At 47.7% G+C, this 23,104-nt stretch overlaps 2 protein-coding genes and 1 long non-coding RNA gene across 4 annotated transcripts in view; 1 reads left to right on the top strand and 2 right to left on the bottom strand.

Moving 5' to 3' along the window:
* The first annotated feature begins 436 nt into the window (after positions 1-436).
* On the top strand, positions 437-10,227 carry ZSCAN22 (zinc finger and SCAN domain containing 22). 2 transcript variants are annotated; one of them, XM_077745293.1, is made up of 4 exons: positions 437-509; positions 1,137-1,376; positions 4,217-4,669; positions 7,466-10,227. In XM_077745293.1, the coding sequence occupies exons 3-4, from the start codon at positions 4,270-4,272 to the stop codon at positions 8,539-8,541; spliced, it is 1,476 nt and encodes a 491-aa protein (XP_077601419.1). In that variant the 5' UTR covers positions 437-509; positions 1,137-1,376; positions 4,217-4,269; the 3' UTR covers positions 8,542-10,227. The 2 variants fall into 2 exon arrangements, with proteins under 2 accessions (XP_077601419.1, XP_077601418.1); XM_077745292.1 differs by lacking the exon at positions 437-509 and having other exon boundaries at positions 528-1,376.
* Positions 6,143-7,049, bottom strand: LOC144216013 (uncharacterized). Its single transcript, XR_013330544.1, has 3 exons — positions 6,935-7,049; positions 6,359-6,476; positions 6,143-6,277 (listed from the first exon to the last, which is right to left on the bottom strand). It is a non-coding gene; the product is annotated as an uncharacterized LOC144216013 (long non-coding RNA).
* Positions 10,228-18,742: 8,515 nt separating the features above from the next.
* Positions 18,743-23,104, bottom strand: part of A1BG (alpha-1-B glycoprotein) — a 17,670-nt gene continuing 13,308 nt past the window's right edge. Inside the window, exons 3-4 of the mRNA XM_077781181.1 lie at positions 19,275-19,586; positions 18,743-18,903 (exon numbers count right to left, since the gene is read on the bottom strand). Of these exons, the coding sequence (XP_077637307.1) occupies positions 18,896-18,903; positions 19,275-19,586 (320 nt within the window). The 3' untranslated portion in view covers positions 18,743-18,895. The remainder of the gene's footprint in view (positions 18,904-19,274; positions 19,587-23,104) is intronic.

Genomic DNA, 23,104 nt, shown 5'->3' on the forward strand with positions numbered 1-23,104 from the left:
CCCCTACACAGAGTTACACACAGAGAAATACCCACAAGTGTGGTCACAGAGAATGACACACGCAGCCCAACCTCTAGAGCACCAGCAGTCACACAGGATACACACGTAGAACTTAACCTGTATATGGTCACAGTAAGCAACATACACTACACACGATACACACCTCACACAGAGACACCCGCTCCCCTTACCCCACACACGATGCACGGTTCCGCNTACCGATTGCCTGCCGAGACTACAACTCCCGGCGTGCCCCAGGGTGAGCTGGCGGGGGAAAGGGGGAAGAGGGCGCGGGACTTTACAGGGACTGTGGTGTGGGAGGGCGGCGCGCGGGCGGTGGAGCCTAACACGCAGCACAGCTCAAACTTGCGGTCCGCAGGCAGGAACGTCGGCTGGGCAGCGCGACGCATTCTGGGAGTTGTGGTCCCGGCGACCCGGCGCGCAGGCGGCCCGGAGCCTGTGGCGCCTCCGAGCGCGCTCCCGGAAGTGGCGGCAGCCGCGCGTGTGAGGTGGGCCTGGGTGGGGGTCCGTGGGGGTCGCGGCCAGAGAGGAACGTCCCAGGCCCCGAAGCCGCCAATGCGGGCGGTGAACTGAGCCGGGCCTGGCGACACTGACCCGCCGACGGAACTGAGGTGCTGACCGCGAGCGGAGCGCCTGGAGGACTGACTGACGGGCAGTGAGCGCAACCGACGCGCAGACCTAGTGTAGAACTAACTGGTTGCACGTGGGACCGACTGGCCGGCTGTGTGTGTGCCTAAGAGGTTGTGCTTCTGCGTCGGCCGCGTGCGAGTGTGCGCTTCCGACAGACAGCGCGGCAGTGGGTGACCTTCGGACGTGGGGTCCGACTGACGACGACGCGCGACGGAGCTTTCGCGCGCGGAGTGCCGTGCGATGTTGTGAGGAGAGCGCGGGGGTGCGGTCGGCCTTGCGACTTCAGGCGGGACCCAGAGCGCCTACCATCTGACTGGCTGAGACGGGGGCTCGGGGGCCCTGAGTGTCTGTGGGGGGATTCCGCTGTGAGCGACACAGAAATGTACCCCTGGGTGGCTGGCACTGTGCCTGAGGCAGGGTGTGCGCCTCTCACTCTGTGATTGACTAAGATTTTGTCGGAGTACTGAGATCATGGTGATTTGCAGAGTTTGTCAAGGATGTGACCGACGGAGAGTGTTGCTTCCCCGTGTCTGCAGCCGGAATTGATCGCCGTCCCCAGCTGGCTTTGTGGATATGTCCCCCAGCACCGGCTGTGGGCCTGAGTCTGGCAAGAGGCTGTGGAGTGTCAGGTTGGTTGTTCATTCACCCCGTGTCTGCTGTGTGCCAGGCTGGTACTGGACGTTTGTCACGGATCGCCTTGGGTAACCTCACAGCAGCCCTCTGAGGTAGGTGCCACTTATCAGGTCGGGGACTTGCAAGGACAGAGAAATGAAAGAACCCTTCTCCTCATTTGGTTGAACACTCATGGAACCGGGACCTTGACCTGAATGTGAGGTCAGCACATTGAGGGATGGACGGGCTGCGGCAGGTTCATGTACATGTGTCTCAGAGGCTACCGTCAGGGATTTTCCAGAACAAGAGGTCCAGGGGTGCAAAAGGGAGCTTGGAATCTTGCTGCATTTATTGTCATCCCTGCCATACCTGCTTCCCCTCCCCTGTACAGTGATTCCCCACATCCGTGGCCGACCATGCTCGGCCTTTCCCGGTCCCTCCATTTGCTCAGCACCTGTTTAATTAGTGCATTTGGCACAGGCCGTGCTCTCGGCACTCTGGGGCAACATATGGTTCTAGCCAGAGCTGGGAAGAGAGAGACCCAGGGCACTCAGAAGGGTACTCAGCTTGCTCCCAAGTGCTCAGACAACTCTTGGAGAAGATGGCAGGTAAAGTGCAGTCTGGAGGACCAGGAGAAATTAGGTGCAGAGAGAGATTTAGAACAAGAGGGGCAAAAGCTGAGAAGATGGTGACTGGAGGTAACAGCAAGGGCAAGGGGACAAGAAGCCCATGTGAGCTTCAGGGTGGAGTTAGGGGCTAGAATACAGTTTTGTTAGAAGTTGCCACCTGCCACTGAGAAGGGTCTTGTTTTACTAACATTTGCTTCTCCCTGTGTCCAAGACCACCGCTCTTGTGCCAACCGGCATTTGTTATCTGTCTTTTATATTTTAGCCATCTTAGCAAGTGTAAACTGCTATCTCATTGTGGGTTTGATTTGCCTTTCTCCGGTAACCATGATGTCGAGCATCTTTTCATGTTGTCTATAGGCCATTTGTATATCTTCTTTGAAGAAATGTCTAGTCAGAATCTTTGCCCATTCTCTAGCTGGATTATTTGTCTTTTTACTATGGAGTTGTTTAGATATGCATTCCTATCAGATTCATAATTTGAAAATGTTTCCTGCCATTTTGTGGGTGCCTTTTTGCTTTCTTTATGATGTCCTTCAAATCATGAAAGGTTTTAATTTTGATGAAGTTGTTTGTCTACTTTATTTTTTATCACTTATCCAGGAAGGCTTTGCATTTTTAAAATTCAAGTATAGTTAATATACATTACATTTGTTTCAGCTGTACAGCCTAGTGACTCAACATTTATATACAGCATAAAATGATCACCATAATAATTCTAGTTACCATCTCTTACCATACAAAGTTAATACAATATTATTATTTGTTTTCCAAGTACTTCACATTACATCCCCATGACCTATTTATTTTATGACTAGAACTTTGTACCTCTTAAACCCTTTCACCCATTTCACCCAGCCTCAAACCCCCTTCTCCTCTGGCAATTATAAGTCTGTATCTGTGAATCTAGTTTTGTTTTGTATGTCCATTTTTTTAGATTCCACATATAGCTAAAATCATATGGTCATATCATATCTTTCTCTATATGATTTATTTCACTTGGCATAATGCCCTCAAGGCCCATCCATGTTGTCATAAATGGCAAGATTTTGTTCTTTATTACGGCTGACTAATCTACATGTATATATGGGTACCACATTTTCGTTATCCATTCATCTGTTGATGGACAGCTAGGTTGCTTCCATATCTTGGCTATTGTAAATAAGCTGCAGTGAATATATATCTTTTCGAGTTAGTGCTTTCATTTTCATTTTAGTTTTTCATTTGGATAAATGCCCAGAAGTGGAATTGCTGGATTGTATGATAGTACCTTTTTAATTTTTTGCATTATTTTTAATTTTATGTGGAATACTGACCAAAATTAACCATATGCTGGGTTGCAAACCAAGTTTCAGCAAATTTCAAAGGATTCAAATTGACTAAAGCACATTTTCTGAGCACAACAGACTTAATCTAGAAATCAATAATAAAAAGACAACTAGACAACCCCAGTTGTTTGGAAATAGAATAGCAGATTTCTAAATAGCCCATGAGTCAAGAAGAAACCACAACCGAAATTAGAAAATATTTTGAACTCATTAGATGATAATGAAGATGCAACATTAAACTTATGGGTGTGCAGCTAAAGCTGTGTTTAGAGGAAAATTTATAGCCTTAAGTAAATGTGTTAGAAAAGAGGGGGGCACCTGGGTGGCTCAGTTGGTTAAGTGTCTGACTCTTGATTTTGGCTCAGGTCATGATCTCATGGTTGTGGGATCAAGCCCAGCATCAAACCCTGTGCTGAGTGTGGAGCCTGCTTGGGATTCTTTCTCTCCCTCTCTCTCTGCCCCTCTGGTTCTCTCTCTCTTTCTCTCTCTCAAAATTAAATAAATAAACATATAAAAAAAAAAAAAAGAGGAGAGGAAGGAAGGCTGAAAGTAATTTTAGTATCCACCTCAGAAGCCCCAAGGGAAAAGTGAGGGAATGACCACGTGGCTAACTAGGGAGTGTGTGAGATAGGGAGACCTGGTTCAGTGTGGGAGGAGCACACCGTTAGCAGACTGGCCATGGGGGTCAGGCTGCCTGGGTTTGTAGCTCAGCAACTCCTAACCCATTCAGTATCTGGGAGGCTTTCTTTTCCTCCTCTATATCTGTTTTCATATCCATAAAATGGAAAGGAAGTTCCCACCTCCTGAGTTTGTTTAGAATTTTAAATGAGTTACTATATGCAAAGTGTTAGAATGGTGCTTAGGCACCTGATTATTTTGAGCATCTGTGTCTCTGTGAGAAAGTCGCTTTTACAGCCCCAAGCCTGCATCTGCCCTGCTCTACAGATGTGAGCAGAGCCCCAAATTCCACATAATGACAAAGCTATGACATTCCTGCAGACCCACTTCCAACGCTCCAGCCATCCCATGCCTCAGTGGAGTGCTGCTGCTTGATGGCCATCCCCAAGAGCCCTCTCAGCCCCGTGCCCTGGGAACAGGATGGCTCCCTACACGTGAAGGTGGAGGATGAGGAGGCCAGCTTCTTTGAGGTCCAGGAATCTAGCCCTAGCCACACTGCCCACCCTGAAGCCGCACGTCTTCGCTTCCGGCACTTCTGCTTCGAGGAGGCATCCAACCCATATGAGGCCCTGGCCCAGCTCCGTGAACTGTGCCACCAGTGGCTGCAGCCTGAAGCACATTCCAAGGAGCAGATTCTGGAGCTGCTGGTGCTGGAGCAGTTCCTGGATGCATTGCCCCCCAAGATCCAGTCCTGGGTGGGTGCCCAGTTCCCCAAGAATGGTGAGGAGGCTGCCATGCTGGTAGAAGGTCTGAGTCGATCACTGGACAAGAGAGGTAAGAAGGAGCAACAGGAATTTGTTCACAGCATACTGTGGGCAGAGCCTGGACCAGAATGTGCGAGTGCAGGGTTTGGGTTTCGGGTCGTTCACACACACACACACACACTTGTTGTCACCTTTGTATGTCACCCAAACTCTCACACACTGTACTAAGCAGACCTGTTTTGATTGCTAATGACCAAAAACCCACCTCAAACTGACTGAAGCAAAGTAGGGAGCTCCTGCCTGTATCCAGGAGCTCAATGGATGGCATCAGGACTCTTTTTTTCTCATTCTGTTTCTCAGTTGGGTTTTCCTACATTAGCTTTACTCTTAAGTCGTTTCACTCCTCAATGGAGACATGGTTGGCACAGTAACCTAAGCTTGTGTCTTACCAATGTAGAATCCCCAGGGGGAGAACAGTAAAAGGTTCCCGGGCTAAGCCACACTGAAGTGGTTGGGATCTTGTGCTTGACTTTGGCTAACCAGATCCCAGGGACTGACATGAATCAGGTAAGCCAAAGGAAACCTGGCTGCTGATACCAGATGAGGGGGCTGGAAAGCTGTAGGAGGGTTGGGGGTGACAAAAATGCCAGGTGTCTCCGCATATCCCCTCTGAGTCCTCCCTCTGCTGGCCTCCAGGATCTGTGTGTTTCAGACCTGCCGTAGGCTAGAGTGGCCACCTTTACTCTGGAGGACCCACACAGATGTCCCTGCCCAGGGAGGTCTCAGGGGGTGCAGTCCAGAGTAGGGAGTGAAGGCTCCTCACGGAGGGGCCCGGCCTGGCCTGCCCTGATGATAGCGGATAGTGTGTGTATGCCAGCCACTAGGGAGGAGGCATGCTGTGAGTAGGAAGAACAGAAATATCATGAAGCCTTGGTAGATCCAACCGCGGCCCCTCTTCCTGGCCATGTGAATTTCCTGTACCTCAGTTTCCCTGTCAATAAAATGGGGATTGCAGTTCATAACACCTACCTCGGTGTCATTGAGAGGTGTAAATGAAGCATCATCTGTGCACTACATGAAACAGTGCCTGGTACAAATTAAACACAGTGGAAACTGTAGCTGTTAGGATAATTCTCTTAGCTCCTTGAGAAACAGACCTTTCTGGAGAGGTTGGTCATGTGCCTTCCCTTGGCCCCATCGGCTCTGCCAGGCCGAAGTCACAGGGACAGGGACAGGGGGGAGCGGCTGCATCCTCCTGCGGGGTTGAGAAATTCTTCAGAGAAAAGGCAGTATGGCACTGAGACAAGCAGAAGGACCTGGCAGTCCGGGCAGAGGGAATGGTAGGGGTAAAGACCCAGTGGTATGACATGCACTGCTACATTCTAGGAAGAGCAGTTGTGTGATGTTGCTGGGTAGAGGAAGTGGAGGGATGTGGGACCAAGCATGTGGCTGAGGAGGCTGCGTAGCTCGGAGGACATCTATGGGCTTAGAGGACAAAATCTGAACTCTAAAAGCTCTTTTCTTTCTTCAGTTTTTTCCATTTTTATTGTTTTTGAGAGGGAGAGAGAAAGCACATGAGTAGGGAAGGGGCAGAGCGAGAGAAGGAGAGAGAGGATCTGAAGCTGGCTCTGCGTTGACACCAGAGAGTCTGAGGCGATGTGGGGCTTGAACTCACGAACTGTAAGATCACGACCTGGGCTGAAGCTGGACTCTTACCTGACTAGGCCACCCAGGCACCCCAGAAATCTGAAATCTTTACCTGAAATTTCAACTTGACCACCAGCCAACTGTGTGATATTGTACCAGCTGGTTAATCAAGACTTTCTTTCAGCTGGGTCTCAGCGTCCTTGTCTGAAATGCAGGTGTTCCAGTATTTCCTTGTGAGAGCAGATTGAAGGTGGAATGAAACAACAGAAGTTACCCACTGTGCTTGGAGACTAGCACATCACAAGAGCCTAATAATGACCAGCAGCCCTGGCAGGCATAGTAGCCCTCTCTTACAGATCCAGACGAGGGCAGGATTGCCCACGGCCCTGGAGCTGGCTTGTGGCAGGGCTGGGCTCCACGGTGGACTTGAGCAGCAATTATTCTGCCTGCCCCCACCTCTTCCTGGAATCTGTCTGGTACATGATGCTATTAAGTGTTCCCAGGTGCTTTACACACCCATCAAGGGTCAGTTCAGTTCAGAGGTCCTTTCAGGCATGCTCCTACCTCATACGCAACCCAGTCTCCAACTGCCTTTCAGTCACACTCCGCCTTCACGGCAATTTATAAACAGTGGGCATCAGGGCTCCCAAGGTCTTAGGAACACCAGGCAGGCCTGTCACCCACTCACCTTCAGCAGTGATTGTCAGAGTAGATCCTACTGTGGAAAACTGCACAGTTGTCAGCATCTGGAATTGCTTCCCTCATTCAGCCAGTCTTTTACTGAGCACCTGCAGAAAATGCTCAGTAGGCTTTCTAGGTCCAGGGCTAAGGCACTGAGAGCTGGGGCCTGCCAAGGGGGAGTGAGTATGCGGGCACTCGCAAGGGCAACCCCTGTGCGTGCTTACTTACTCTCACTCTTTCAGATCAGTTCAACCTTAGGGTTTTCCTTCTGACACTTGAGCCAAAATTAGCAGCCTTAAAGAATGGAGAGTTTGGGGACAGGGAGGACCAGAGCCTGTGATCCAGTTTTCGATGGTGTGGGAGCATAGCCCTATGCTCTTTGTCATCCAGGACACCAAATAGGAAACTTTGCTTTGGAAATGTGGCCAGATGTCAGGAGCGGCCATTTCTCTCCTTACAGAGTAAGACCAGGACCCAGGCAGAATGGGGGAAGCCCTGTGTGGAATTAGTGGTGATGCTGTGGTTTGGGATGTTTCAGGAGAGAAACCAGGAGCTGAGCTCTCAGAGGCAAGATGCAAGCAGAGTGATTTGGAAGAGTCCGAGCCACTAGATGGGGCCACTGAAACCCTCGCAGGAGGTAGTTCGCTGGGACCTGCCTTTGGTGATGCTTGTGAACCTGAGAGCTACTCAGAGAGGCAGGCAGGACTCTCAGGGGAAATCTGGACAAAGTCTGTCCCTCAAGAGATGGATTTCAGGAAAACTTCAGAGCCTCACAAGGATGTTCCCACAGACCAGACCAGCTGTGAATCTGGTGCCTTGGGGAATAGTCCCAACATGTGGCCAAATTTCATCTCACAAGAGAAGACACCAGAAGAGAAATTTGATCCATTGGATGGTTATGGGACAGAGCCTCCATGCATATACTCAAGGAGGAAGTCTTCCAAGTGTGGTGAATGTGGGAAAACATTCCAGAGTCCCTCCACCCTCGAAGCACACCAGAAGAGCCATTTTCGGAAGACACCCTACACCTGTAGTGAGTGTGGGAAAGCCTTCAGCCGGAGCACTCACTTGGCCCAGCATCGAGTCATCCATACGGGGGCAAAGCCCCATGAGTGTAAAGAGTGCGGGAAGGCCTTCAGCCGGGTCACCCACCTGACTCAGCACCAGAGGATCCACACTGGAGAAAAACCCTACAAGTGCAGGGAATGTGGCAAAACCTTCAGCCGCAGCACCCATCTCACCCAGCACCAGCGGGTGCACACAGGGGAGCGGCCCTATGAGTGTGACGAGTGTGGAAAGGCCTTCAGCCAGAGCACCCACCTGACTCAGCACCAGCGCATCCACACTGGGGAGAAGCCCTACAAGTGTGACGCTTGTGGGAGAGCCTTCAGTGACTGCTCAGCTCTGATCCGCCACCTGAGAATCCACTCTGGAGAGAAGCCGTATCAGTGTAAGGTTTGTCCAAAGGCCTTTGCACAGAGCTCGTCCCTCACTGAACACCAGAGGATCCACACAGGAGAGAAGCCGTACAAGTGCAGGGACTGTGGGAAGGCCTTTAGCCGCAGCTCAGCCCTCATGGTTCACCTCAGAATCCACATCACAGTACTGCAGTAACCCAGGAAAGCCCTCGGGACACAGGATAGCCTCCCCTCAGAGTCTCAACATCTAAGAGAAATCCTGAGTTCCAGAAGAACAAAGAATGGGGTGGGTGATTGATAGTACCCCAAAATGATAAGGTGCTAAAGGGCAGACTCTGGGGCTACCTGGGAACAACTCTGCATTTGGAGACCCAGATGGAGGTGCCTAATGAACACAAAGTTACTCAAGCCAGCTGGAGAAGCTTCTAGGAGGATCCTGTTGCCCTCCCGTACCCCACTCAGGCCCATCTCAGAAAAAGGACAGCTGAGCTGAGGATTTGGATTTGTCTTCAGAGCCAGGGCAAGTGAAGTTTCTTTCGGGACTCTGTGGTCCCAAGATGCTCTGGGCAGGAAGACTCCAGCTTCATGTTCCCATGTAGCTGCCTTTCTTGCCTTTTCCTCTCCTGCTTAGCCCAGGAGGGATGCCGGCCCATTCCTACCTCCGTGCCTTCACACCTATTGTTTGACTCCACCTATTCGTATATTACTCCAAGGCTGCCTCTTCTGTGAGGCCTTCTCTAGGCCCTCTGTCTCTTTCACAATCTCCCTTAATTAAGGGTACAGGCTGATGTTTGCCCAGCATCCATTTCTCCCTGCCCTCTCCTTCCACATCCCATCAGTCATCAGCCCTGTTGGTTTTACTGAAAACTCACCTCTAATCATCTTTTCCACCCTCGTCACCTCTCATCTGGATTCCATGTGGGGTCTCTTGCCTTCATTCTCTCCCCCCTCTCCCACTGTTTCATTCTCCACACCAACCTCCAGGGAGCTCTTTCTACAACCCAAACCTCATTGTATCACTCCATGGTGGAAAGCTCTCCAGTGCACCTTCTATGGCAGACCTTCCTGAATGGGTTACAAGTATGCCAAGACATGAGTCGCTTTGAGCCCCGAACAAGCTCTCTGGGTACCCTCATATGTGCGCGTGAATATTGTCATTTTTGTGTGTGCAGTGGTGTGAAAATGGTCTCAGAGTCCTGCCCCGTGGGATAAATGGCAAAGTCCTTCACCTGCCGTTTATGATCACTTGTGACCTGGCCCCAGCCTCATCTCCTACCATAGCACCCCCACCTTCCACACACCAGCCATGTGGAACTACTTGTGGTTCCTGAAGAAGCCATATTTTCCCCAACTCTGTGCCTCTGTTGCTGTGCCTGGAAACCTCGTCTTTTTCCTCCCAGATGTTTCACATATCCCTCCCTAACAAAGCCTCCCCTACCTCCTTGAGCCGACTTCAACTTGCCTTCTCTGCTTCCAGAACACCTCCTTAACTTCTCTTTAACTTCCTGCCATGTTGTACTTACTCCTTGCAGAGCTCGCAGTCTGTTTCCCAAAGAGACTGAGAGATTTCAAGAGCACAGGCCGGGTCTTATTCTCAGTATCCATAGCACAGGACTTAGGTTCTAACCAGTGTCTGTTGAATGAATATACTGTGACCAGTGCCTTCCAGGAGGCAGTCATCATGCTTCACCCTGTGTCGACCTGATGTATGCCTACATCACTGTCTCCCCACCATCCCTGGGCCCTGCAGGGCAAGAACAATTTGATTTTCTCAGAGTCCCGCCACTCAGCGGTGGGCCTCAGCTGTAAGCCTGGCATACAGCGATCTCAATAAAATGTTACCATATTGACTCTGCCCTTTCTATCGCCCCGGAATCCACCTGGTGCCATGGATTCTGTGGTTGCCAGCATGCTGCTAGTGCACTCTCTGGCCTCTCACAGTTCTATACCCCTGACCCTCTTTCAGGGCCCATCTATAACTGGATGTCACAGCCTCTGTTCTTAACTGTCAGAGTGTCAGTCTTCCTTCCTCTCTTTCTCTGATGATCCTGTTGCATGTTAACCATTTGACCTGCCATACAGTTATGTACTGCTCATCTCTCCCTGTGTCTTGGACTTGTTCCCTCTGTGTCACAAGTAAACAGAGTCACAAAGACCAACCAAGGAGTGAGGTTCACAACAGGAAGGCTGAGACCCAGGGAAACAGAGATCTTGTGTCAGTATCTCTGAGAGTGCCAGATACACCTACACACAGGCACACTGCCCCACATAGTGAAGCCAAGGCTGAGAGCTGCAGAGAATGTTGACAGAGAAAAGCTCAGATGAGAAATACATGTTGCTGGTGAAACAATCACACGGGCCTCCAACAAGCCTGCAGGGAATGGAAAAGATGCAGGCCTAAGTCACGCTGCAAGTCACACTCCTCCCCAGGGCTCCTTTTGGGACCTCAGGTAAGTGACTTACCTGAACCTCAGTGACCTGCTTATCTGTAAAGCAGGAATAAGATGACCTGCGTTGTGCAGCACCCAGCCCACGGCATGGCCGCTGGCTCTGACTTGGAGCATCCGTCTCCACCTCTTGCCTTCACTCTCCTGGTCTTTGGCACAGAAGAGCTGAATCTTCACCTCTGGTGCTCTAAGCATCTCCAGCACCCACTTTGTCATGAGATTTGTGTCTTCCGTGTTTGTCAAAAGGGGGAGGAGGTCAGGGGGAGAAAGGAGTCTTTATTGAGCATCCTCATATCTGAACATGTATTTGTTCAGTCTGCCAAATAATTTCTGCACATCATCTCCCAACACTGAGGGCAGGACCACCATCCCCACTGTATGAAGCAAGGGACATGGGGTTGGAGAATGGAAACACTGGGATTTGAAAGCACATCCAAATATGTCAGCAGTTTCGATAAGCACTACTTATCAACAAGTCAAGTAAGACAAATGCTAACATTGGATTTCTTTCAAATCCAGGCATATGTTCTTTAGAGGAAACATCTAAAACAAGAAGATGGGAAAGCTGAGGCTAAAGGGACAGAAAAGTATATACAAACAAGCATGAACCTGAAGAAAGACAATGGAGCTGTATTGACTTTAGACAAAATAGATGTTGACACAGAAAAGCATTATTAGGGTCATGGGATCACCATAGTTGTTTTTTTATTTTTTTTGTTTATTATTTTTTGAAAGAGAGAGAATACAGGAGGTTCAGAGAGAGTGGGAGAGAGAATCCCAAGCAGGCTCCACACTATCAGCATGGAGTCCAATTCAGGGCTTGAACTCACAAACTGAGACCTGAATCAAAACCGAGAGTCAGACACTTAGCCAACTGAGCCACCCAGGCACTCCTATCACTATGTTGTTTTTTTCTTTTTATTAAAAAAATAACTTCATTAGAAAGATGTGACAGTTTGAAACCAGGCAGCTCATGACATTCTTATGGAACAGATTAACACTGAGAAACTAGTAAGACCATACCTGTAATTGGAAATGCCACCATGTTCTTTGTAATAATAACAGTTAAAAAAAACTTTTAGTTTATTTTTTTGAGAGAGAGAGAGAGAGAGCATGTGTGAGCAAACACCAGTGGAGGAGGGGCAGAGGGAAAGAAAGACAGTATCCCAAGCAGACTCCACACCACAAGCTCAGAGCCCAGTATGGGGGTCGAACTCCCAAATCGTGAGATCATGACCTGAGCTGACATCAAGAGTTGGATGCTTAACAGACTGTGCCACCCAGTCACCCCAATGGAAAGAATTTTGGGGGCGCCTAGGTGCCTCAGTTGGTTAATTTTTTTTTTTTTTAATATTTTTATTTATTCCTAGGAGAGAGAGAGAGAGCGTGAGCAGGGGAGGGTCAGAGAGAGAGGGAGATACAGACTCTGAAACAGGCTCCAGGCTCCGAGCTGGCAGTCAGCACAGAGCCCGACGCGGGGCTCGAACCCACGAACCGCGAGATCATGACCTAAGCGAAAGTCGGACACTTAACCGACTAAGCCACCCAGGCGCCCCATCAGTTGGTTAATTCTATACAAATCCTATGTCTCCCTCTCTCTCTGCCCCTCCCCTGCTCATGCTCTTGTCTTTCACTGTCAATAATAAATGTTAAAAAATTTTTTTTAAAAAGAAAGAATTTTTGAAGAAATAATGACTGGAAACTTTACAAATTTATACCTTTCCTAAAGGTTGGGAAAGCTCAGTGACCCCAAACAGCATAATCTCAAAGAAACCCATGCCCAGACACATCACAATTGGACTGGTGAAAACTAAAACCAAAATTTTTTCTTTTTTTTAGTGTCTATCTGGGAGACAGACAGAGACAAATCATGATCAGGGGAGGGGCAGAGAGAGGGAGACACAGAATCCGGAGCAGGCTCCAAGCTGTCAGCACAGAGTTTGACATGGGGCTTGAACGCACAAACTGTGAGATCATGACCTGAGCCGAAGTTGGATATTTAACTAACTGAGTCACCCAGGCACCCCTGAAATTTAAAATATTAGAAAAGAATGTATGAAAAACTATGCATCATATAAAAATTGATGCAAAAGATTATGAGTTTCTTGTCAAAAATCATGAAAGCCAGAAGGCAGAGAAACAACATTTTTAAAGTGCTAGAAAAAAATAAAACTATCAATCAAAAATTCTATATCCAATGAAAATACACATCAAGAAGAAGAGCAAAATAACATTTTCAAATGAAGCAAAACTAAGACAGTCTGTTGCCAGCAGGCTAAACGGAGTTATTTTGATGGAATGGAAGTGATAGCAGAAGGAAAACTGAAACTTCGGTAATCAAGGAAGAGTAACACATTGAAAAGATTTGATCCTTAAAATACAAATAACTGGGGGCGCCTGGTTGGCTCAGTCAGTTAAGCCTCCAACTTGATTTCAGCTCAGGTCATGATCTCATGGTGCCTGATATCAAACCCCAAGTAGGGCTCTGTACTGATGGCATGGAGCCTGCTTGAGATTCACTCTCTCCCTCTCTTCCCCTCCCCTACTCTAAATAAATAAGTAAGTAAATAATACATACATACATGCATTTAAAAATATTTTAAAAGATACACATATACGGTGGAGTACTCCATGGCAATGAGAAAGAATGAAATCTGGCCATGTGTAGCAACATGGATGGACCTTGAGGGTGTTATGCTGAGCGAAATAAGTCAGGCAGAGAAGGACAAATACCATATGTTTGCACGTATAGGAGGATTAGGAGGAACTTAACGGAGGACCACAGGGGAGAAGAAGGGGAAATGATGGGGAGAGGGAGGGAGGCAAACCATGAGAGACTCTTGAATGCTGAGAACAAACTGAGGACTGATGGGTTTGTGGGGGTGATGGGCATGGAGGAGGGCACTTGTGAGGATGAGCACTGGGTGTTATATGGAAACCAACTTAACAATAAACTATTTGTATAAAAATAATAAATAAAGATAATATTCACACAGAGTGAAAGAAAAAGATACACATGACTGTTGAAAACAAGATTTATAACATTGTCTGGTAGAGTTCAATGTATATTGATGTATATATGACTACAACATAGAGAGGAAAGTATCAAAATTCACTCAGTTATATATTTGAGATTTATATATTTTAATGCATAAGGTTATATGTCAAGAACCATTAGTGTACAATTTTTTTAATTTAAAGGGGAGGGTAAAGAGACTGATATACTGATAAGATTTCTACATTTCACTTTAAGTGGTAAATATTAATTCTATGTAGACTGTGAAGACTGGAGTATGCATATTGTAATCCCTGAGAGATTACACACACACACACACAAACACACACACACTATACGAAGAGATAAAAGATAAACCCAATACATGAATTAAAATGGAGCTCTAGAAAATATTTTAGTAACCCAAAAGAAGGCAGGAAAGGGAAACAGAGGGATGACAGAAAGAGCAAAGAGAAAAAAGAAAAAAGTAGAACCAAACCCAAACATCTCAATAATTATGTTGCATGTAAATGATCTAAACACACCAATTAAAATCCTCAGAATGAATTTTGTTTTCAAAATAAACCCACTTCAGGTTAAGTTTAAAAGGGTGGAATGTTGGGGCGCCTGGGTGGCTTAGTCCGTTAAGCGACTGACTTCAGCTCAGGTCATGATCACACTGTTCATGCGTTTGAGCCCCGCGTCGGGTTCTGTGCTGAGGGCTAGCTGGAGCCTGGAGCCTGTTTCAGATTCTGTGTCTCCCTTTCTCTCTGATCCTCCCCTGTTCACACACTCTCTCTCTCTCTCTCTCTCTCTCAGAAGTAAATAAAACATTAAAAAAAAAAAAAAGGTGGAGGGTAGGGGGTGCCTGAGTGGCACAGTTGGTTGAGCATCTGACTCGATCTCAGCTCAGGACATGATCTTGAAATTCCTGGGATTGAACCCCTCATCAGGCTCTGCGGTAATGTTGTGGAGCCTGCTTGGGATTCTGTCTCTACTTCTCTCTTACACTCCCCTCCTCATGATCTCTGTCTCTCTCTCTCTGTCTCTGTCTCTCTCTCTCTTGTTTTAAAAAATTTTTTTAATGTTTTTTATTTATTTCTGAGTGAGGGAGACAACATGAGCAAGGGAGGGTCAGAGAGACAGGGAGACACAGAATCCGAAACAGGCTCCAGGCTCTGAGCTGGCTGTCAGCACAAAGCCTGATGCAGGGCTCGAACCCACGAACCATGAGATCATGACCTTAGCCAAAGCCGGACATTTAACCAACTGAGCCACCCAGGCACCCCTCTCTCTCTCTTTCTCAAAATAAATAAACTTAAAAAATTTTTTTAAAGGGAGGAGGGTGAAGGGGAGTGGGAAATGCAGTCTTTGGATTATGAAATGAATAAGTCACAGGAATAAAAGGCACAACATAAGGAATATAGTCAATGACATTACAAGAGTGTTGTGTGGTGATAGATGACAGCTACATTTGTGGTGAGTGTACCAAAATGTATAAAAGTGTCAACTCACTATGTTTTACACCTGAAACTAAGGTAACATTGTATATCAACTATACTCAAAAAAAATAATTTAAAAACATAGAAGGGTGGAGAACTATATATAATATAACAATGAATATCGAATGCTAGAGTGACCATATCAAAATCATGCCAAATAGACTTCAAGGAAAATTACCAGGCATAAAGAGGGACGTTACATAATGATATACAGTCAATTCACCAAGAAGACCTAATAATTCCAAATATGTATACAATATGTATGCATTTTAGGGCTTTGTTGCCTAGAACAAAGCCCCCAAATGCAGGAAGCAAAAACTGATAGAACTGAAAGAAAATAATTAATAAATTCATAATTATAGTTGGGAACTTCAACACCCTTCTTTCTAGAATCAACGGAACAAGTAGACAGGAAATCAGGATACAGAAGAATTGAACAACACCAACCAACTGGATATAACTGATGAAGTTGCCAATATTTAAATATTGCCCACTATTTTTTCTTGTTTTTTTTTTTTTAGATGTTTATTTATTTTTGAGAGAGAAGTAGCATGAAGGGAGGGGCAGAGAGAGAGGGAGACAGATAATTCAAAGCAGGCTCTGTGCTGACAGCAGAGAGCCCGGTATGGGGCTCGAACTCCCAAACTGAAATCATGACCTGAGCCGAAGTCAGCCATTTAACTGACTGAGCCACCCAGGTGCCCCTATTGCCAATCATTTTATGTACAAAGTATTTTCCTATTATTTAAACTGCGTTTAAGCCCAATAATAAACTGTTACTGGTGTTTACCCCCAAGAAATCAATGATCTATGTTTTCATCTGAAGAAAGTGAAAAAGAACAAATTAATTCAGAGGTAAGTAGGTAGAAGGAGGGAGGCCTGGGTGGTTCAGTAGGTTGAGCATCCGACTTCGGCTTATGCTGGAGACCCGCTCCAGCTGGTCCAGGGGTCCCTGAAGGATGGACGGTGTCGGTGAGAGAGCCCCGAGATTCTTTCTGATCACCAGGCAGGCATCTCTGCTCTGACTGGGGATCAACTTTATTTTATAATTAAGTGTTTGGGGAATGGCACAAAAGTGGCATTTGCCTTAGACAATGATTTCTGATGACAAACTTCTTTGATAAGTAAGAATTTCCCAGAACATAGATTGGTTACACATGAGAAGACTCATGCATAACCTTTATCAATAGTGATTGAGGTAGGTGATTTAGATGCTTATTGTATGGGGAAGGAAGGTATCTTTAGCATACAAGACAATGTTATTAGCATAAAAAGGGTGAAGTTGGTTCTTTGTGAGCAGGGGTCAATAGCTTGTTTGCTTAAGGAGAAGTATTAAGAAAAACAGGTCTTTTAGGAAACACAATATTTGCTCCCATAATCACAAAAGAAGTTCCTACAATAGGTTCCTTCACAGGGTGCAATCAGAATATTCAAGGCCAGAATAAGTCATTCCAAATATTGATCAACAAAGATCCCTCGGGGGTCGGTGCTCCAAGCAGTAACAATTGGGTGGGGGTGGATATCTGTCCTTAACTCTAAATTAGGCTCTTTGTCTGAGAGCCAGACTCAACCGTAACTCTTGTGTTCTTAACCCCCTTTAATATCTAAGTCTTGGGTCTGCAAGGCCCATAGGAAGAGCCTTTTGACAATCATCCACTGTGCTTTTATCTAAAATCTCTTTGGAAAAGGCAGGAACATGCTTTTCCTTATGAGGAATCTGTGTGGGGAATATCGGTCTGATTTGGACATTTGTGAGGCCTGGTCAGTAGCAGCAGGCTCATTTCCAACATGGGCCAGTAGTAGCAGAAGGAGATACCAGTTTTCATTTCTCATGGCAGGAGCTGTGCAAACGCTGCCATTTCCTCACTGTGACGTCATCCAGTGAGGCCTGTGCGGCTCCCAGCAGACTTAGATCATCAGGCTTGCTGCTGTCAGTGCAAAGCCCACTTTAGATCCTCTAACCCCCCTCTCTCTGCCCCTCCCCCTCATGCTGTCACTCTCTCTCAAAAAATTTTTTTAAAAAAGGAAGTAAATAGAAGGAAGGGAATAATAATGATACAAGTAGAGATCGCCAAAGTAGAAAAGAGACCATAGGAAAAAATGAACACATTCAAAAACCAATAATTACTTCTTTGAAAAGATTAATACAATTGATAACCCCCCTAGCTAGACTGACAGAGGGGGGAAAGGCAGGAGACTGGACGACAATATCAGACATGAAAGAGGTCACATCACTACAGACACTGTAGGCATTAACAGAATCCATGAATATTGTGAACAACTCTATACCAGTAAATCAGACCACTTAAACGAGATAGGTAATTCCTTTAACACAATTTATCAAATATTAGTTGATAATGTTAATACACACCTGCTAGTATGCCAGGACCTTGAGTGCCGAGCTCTAGACAGAGGCAATAAAATGGTCCCAAGGGGTATTGGGTCAGGCAAAGGGCTGTAGATCTGAGGGGACTTGGGAAAGAACAGAGAGGGTACCACCCCTCCAACAGTTTCAAGTTCCAATGTGATAGACCTAGCCTGTGGCTAGGGACAGAGTCCAGCACCACCACCTGATGGCCACTGAGCCCAGAAGACAAAACTACTAAACACAATCTCTCTAGCAGCTTTCCAGTGTGGGGACCGCTTCTGTCAAGGCGGCGTTGAGTATATCTGGAGACTCAAGCTAAAGAGCCTAAATAATGCCATTTTAAAATTGAGACCCCCATTAAAAGCAACCTCGGGCTGCACATAGCAACAGTCTATAAAAAAAAAAAAAAAACAACCACCCTGCAGATTGTTCAAGGCTGAAACCCCTCCCCAATTAGCCAATGGGAGGAGGATAATAACATTCCTGCGGGCTGAGACAAGGGCTGCTCCCCGTGCCTAACTCACCTCATAATTGGTCATTTTTAAAGGAGTCTCAGAGGGCCATGATTGGGGCTCTGCCAAAAGTAACGGACACCTCACAGGTACTGAATGGTCGAAGCTGTTGCCAGGGTGTTTTATAAATGTGATTGGTGTACAACATATGTACTGTAACACCCCCATCCCTTACCCCTTAAAAACCCTGCTCGCTATTGTTCGGGGCTCCCCCCTGCTGCTGCTGCTGTGTCGGTAGGCGGGTGAGACCCTGCTCGAACTTGTAATAAAGACCCTTTTGTTCTTGCATCGGTATTGGCTTCTGAGGTCACTGGGGACTCGTGATTCGGGCACAACAAAGCTACCTACCCAGACCTGCTGGGGACAGGCAGACGTGCCTGGGAAGTAGGAGGCAGCTTGATGGAACAAAGCAAAACATGATCTTGAAAAATACGGACCCGGTGCCAATCCTTGGCCCCTTCTCCCTCAGGATCCAACCCGGAGCCCATCCACCTTCAGGACACAAGATCCCTGCCCACTTCCCCATGTCCTGGGTTCCAGCCCCCGTCCCAGGATTATATTAGCAAGGGCACCTTTTAAAGTCTCTCTTCACATTTATTGATTCTCAGGAGCAATGAGGGACAGTCCTCCACCACCCCCCCCAGGGGGAGTCCAGCCTCCAGCCGCAGCATGAGGGGTCGACGCGAGATGAGAGAAAGTACCAAGGAGCCCGAGTCTGCAGCTGGATCAGCCTCCTAGACAAATTTGACAGAAGAGAAATGGGAGGGGACGGAAGCATCAGGTATGCTCCTCCCTGGTGAAATCAGGGCAGACTTCACTGAGGCCTCGCAGGAAGGAAGTAGCCAGGTCAGCCGCCAGCCAAGACCTCTCCCACCCCTAGGCCTCCCTCCGGGTGCTCAGGCTGACCAAACCACTCTGCTTCCGGGCCTTTCCTTGTTTTGCTTCCCTGCCTGGGATTTCCCTGCAACCAGAGTGGAGGAGGCACACACCTAACTTGCTGGGAGGAGGTGCCGGGAAGGGGCAGTCCTGGCACAGGGCGCCGTCTGGGCAAAGGCCAGCAGGAGGAAGCAGCTCACAGAACCCACAGACCAGAGGAACACGTCACCTGCAACCTGGAGCTCCACCGGCTCGCTCATCTCAGACACCAAGGCATCGGGCCCCCACCTGCGGTAGCGGCAGGTATAGTTGCCCGCGTGCTGGGGCCCCACGTAGGTCAGCACAAGGTCCGCTGAGCGGTGGGTGGTGGAGGTCATGGTCAAAGCCTCGTTTTCGCCGGCCCTCAGCAGCTCGAACGTGACGTCCGGCACCTGGCCCTGGCAGTGCAGGACGGCGTCGCGGCCCCGAGTCACCGCCCCGCTCCACAGGGGCCTGAGCTGGGGCCTGGGAGGCGGCCCNAGTCGCTCTAGCCAGTGAGTGTCTGGGGTGATAAAGCCCAAGCAAAGGGGTGGCGGCAAAGGACATTGACCCTATTGTTTGTTGTCCTTCCCAGAGGACCAGAGGATGGGGGGAGGGGGACCTGCAAGTGGTGGGGACAAAGGGCAAAAGTCCAGAGCCTTGGGAGCCTCATCAATAAGGATAATCAATAATTATGCATAATTTATAAACTAAGTAATAAATAATAAAAATGATTATTTAATATATATAATAAAATAGCAAACTATAACAAATAAAATTAATAAATGAAATTACTTAAATGAAAATATGAGAAATATAATTTTAAAATAAAAATTAAATTAAAACAAATAATGTAATAAATAATAACTGATAAAGGAAATTTTCAACTTTTAGTGTTTGTAGGCCCTGCTCCTGGGCTCCCAGGGAAGCTATCTTGAACATTTATCAAGATCAAAATGACTCCACAAAACCTCAAAGCATGGACTCTTTCTGTCCTGAGCACACGCTGTGGTCTGCTTCATTAAAACAAAACAAACAAAAAACAGTTAAACAACAAGACAAAAAGGAGCATCCAAACATAAAGATAAGAAAGAAAAAAGACAAACCATCCCTGGGTCCCATGATTAAAGTCATATGGCCTGGGTCTCGCACATACTAAAAACATAAAATAACGTCTGTAACTTTCTGGAATGTCTTTCATCGTGATGATTTGTAACTGTTTATGTAAAAGACATATGTAACCAATGTTCCTTCCCTGGAGCACACTCTTCTTTGTGAAGACCAGGTACCTTGGGCACCAACTTGGGCTTGCATAAAATTATTTTCCTTTCTCTTGAAAAAATATTTTTGGGGTGCCTGGGTGGCTCAGTCAGTTAAGTGTCCAACTTCTGCTTGGGTCATGATCTCGCAGTTCACGGTTTTGAGCCCCACCTAAGGCTCTGCGCTGACAGCTCAGAGCCTGGAGCCTACTTCAGATTCTGTGTCTCCCTCTCTCTCTGCCCCTCTGCTATTCTCTCTCTCTCTCTCAAAAATTTAAAAAAAAAAAACATTAAAAAATTTTTTAATTTTGTTCATTTTGCATCGACATAATATGTAAATGAATAAATAAAATTAAAAGTAAAATAAATAGAATGGTATAAAAAAGTTACTAATAAGTAAAACAAGGTAAAAGCAATAAAATTAATAATTTATAATAAAACAATAAGTGATAAATAAATAAAATAAAACTAAATAATAAAAACTGAGGTGCCTATTACCGTGTGGTTCTCAGGGTTCTGTGCGCCCTGGGACAGTGCTGGGCAGTAGTGGGATAACTATCACCCTGTGTTAGATGTGCGGGAAAGGAGGCCAGGCGGGGGCCTGTCCTGCTTACTTCCTGTCTGCACAGTCCCTCATCTCGAAAAAGCTGAAGGCTGCAGGGACCCTATTCTCTGCAGGGATGCAGAGCTCTGCCCTACGGGGCCCAGCCTGGCCCCTCCTCCTCACACCCCTCCTCAGGCATGAGGATCCTGGTGGAGTCTGGCTATCGCTGGATAATCTTTTTTTTTTTTTTTGAGAGAGAGATGGCACAAGTGAGGGAGGGTAGAGAGACAGAATTGGGGCTCACCTGAAGCAGGGCCTGTGTTTACTCTAGGTGGGCTCAAGCTCACCAGAGGCAGGGCTTGAACTCAAGAACTGTGAGATCATGACCTAAGGTGCAGTCAGATGCTTAGTCAACTGAGCCACCCAGGTGCCCCTGTGTCTGGATATTCTATGGTTGAGGTTATGTGGCCTCCTGGAGGTGCATCTGGCTTTTTCTGGGAGCTGTTGGTTGGTTCTCCTTCATTGAGTAATGTGTGATTCATCGATGTGTGATCCACTGTGGATTTGGAGTCCCATCTGCAACAAGGACCTTGGGTTCAAACTGGTGCTTCTGCCCACCTCCCAACTCCAAAGCCTGTGCTCAGGCTGTGGACAGTTGTCCAGGCCACCTGTGGTCACTGGTGTGGCTGTAGCCCACTGTCCAGAGGCCAGGCCTCCCCCTCTTTCTGTGGCCTCCCCTTCTATCTCCTCAAGGCTTCCCCTTCTTTCTACCTCCCCATGGCCTCCCCTTCTCTCTCTCTCCCCATGGCCCCCCCTTCTCCCCATCTCTTTATCAGCTCCTCTTCTCCGTAGGCACAGCCTGATGGGATAGGACGGGAGGGTAAGAACAGGGTCCTCTCACACTGGGCCTCTGAGGAGTCCTGCCATCCCTGGAGATGTAGTCTGCGCCCTGAATTCCCAGCCCTGGCTCTCTCACTAGGTTGCAGGCCCATGGAAGCCTCCTTGCTCTCACATTGCGCCTAACCTGCCTCCTTCTGCTCCTGTTCATTCCATAAGCATTTATTGAGCATCTCCCGTATGCCACACACAGAGAAGACAGTGGGAAAACATTGGCCCACACTCTGCCCGCACGAAGCCCAGGCTGGCCAGGGAGATGGAGAATGCAGAGGGTAGTTGCTGGGAAGAACCTAAACCTCAAGGATGTGGTGGAAAGTGGGGGGCGGAGGGGCCATATGACATTGGAGGGTCAGGGAAGGCTTCCTGGGGAGCAGAGATCTGAACAAGGCCAGAAAGTTGAGTCCTGCAGGTAACTGGGGGAGGAGTGTTCTGGACAGAGGGAACTGCCAGTGTAAAGGCTGTGAGGCAGGATGAGCCATGAAGCCACGTGGCAACCGCAGGAGCTGGGCAGGCAAAGCGCAGAGGGCTAGCGGGGTAGCTCAGAGCCCTCATGAAGCCCAGCCATGTGGGGCTGTGGGAAAGAAGTTTAAGAATTCTCTACGCCTACACCAGCGGGTTAACAAAGCACAGAGCCTCTGCAGGGTGAAAGCGCCCAAGCCTAGTCACTAAGCAGAACACAGCATAGAGCTGAAAACCCCTGGACAGGATGAAAGTGTCTGAGAACAACCAATGATATATAGGTCCTAATGGAATCCTGAGTAACTTACCATTTTCAGGAGAGCATACTCCATTTACCTTAGTCCTTAGAAAAGTTAGATAAACAGATACGGTGTCTGCAGGAAATGGTCGTCTGCTTGACATCCAGATGTTGACTTGTCTTTACCCTAAGCTCTAACACCACCTACCTACAAAACCCTTTTTATCTAACACATGATTTAATGATTACTGTTTTGTTTCTTTCTGCACATCTGCCATATGTAAGCCTTCTTATCCTAATAAATAAGAAGAAAGGACCTTTACTTAGGGCTCCTGTCTCCCCATAGACATTAGCCTCTCTTGTATTCATTTCTGCATCCCCTCTCTTGCTGGACAAGGGAGAACTCCAGATTCGTAGTCTGCGGCACTGGGCCTGGTGGCCAGTGCGGGGTCTTTGGCTTNTGGGAACCACCTCCGGCCACCGCGTGCGGCCAGGCCCTGGAGGCCACCTGGGAAACTGCCATCGTCGTAGCGGCGGTTTCACAAGCCTGGCCTTCTGCCCGCATCGCCGCTGCCCCTGCGCTCCGGCACACGCGGCGCACGACGGCGGGCTCGCGGACGGCGCTCTTGCGCACGCTGGCCCCA

Source organism: Crocuta crocuta, unplaced genomic scaffold (assembly GCF_008692635.1).
Source record: "Crocuta crocuta isolate KB4526 unplaced genomic scaffold, BGI_CrCroc_1.0 scaffold375, whole genome shotgun sequence".
In the NCBI taxonomy this organism is placed as follows: domain Eukaryota; kingdom Metazoa; phylum Chordata; class Mammalia; order Carnivora; family Hyaenidae; genus Crocuta; species Crocuta crocuta.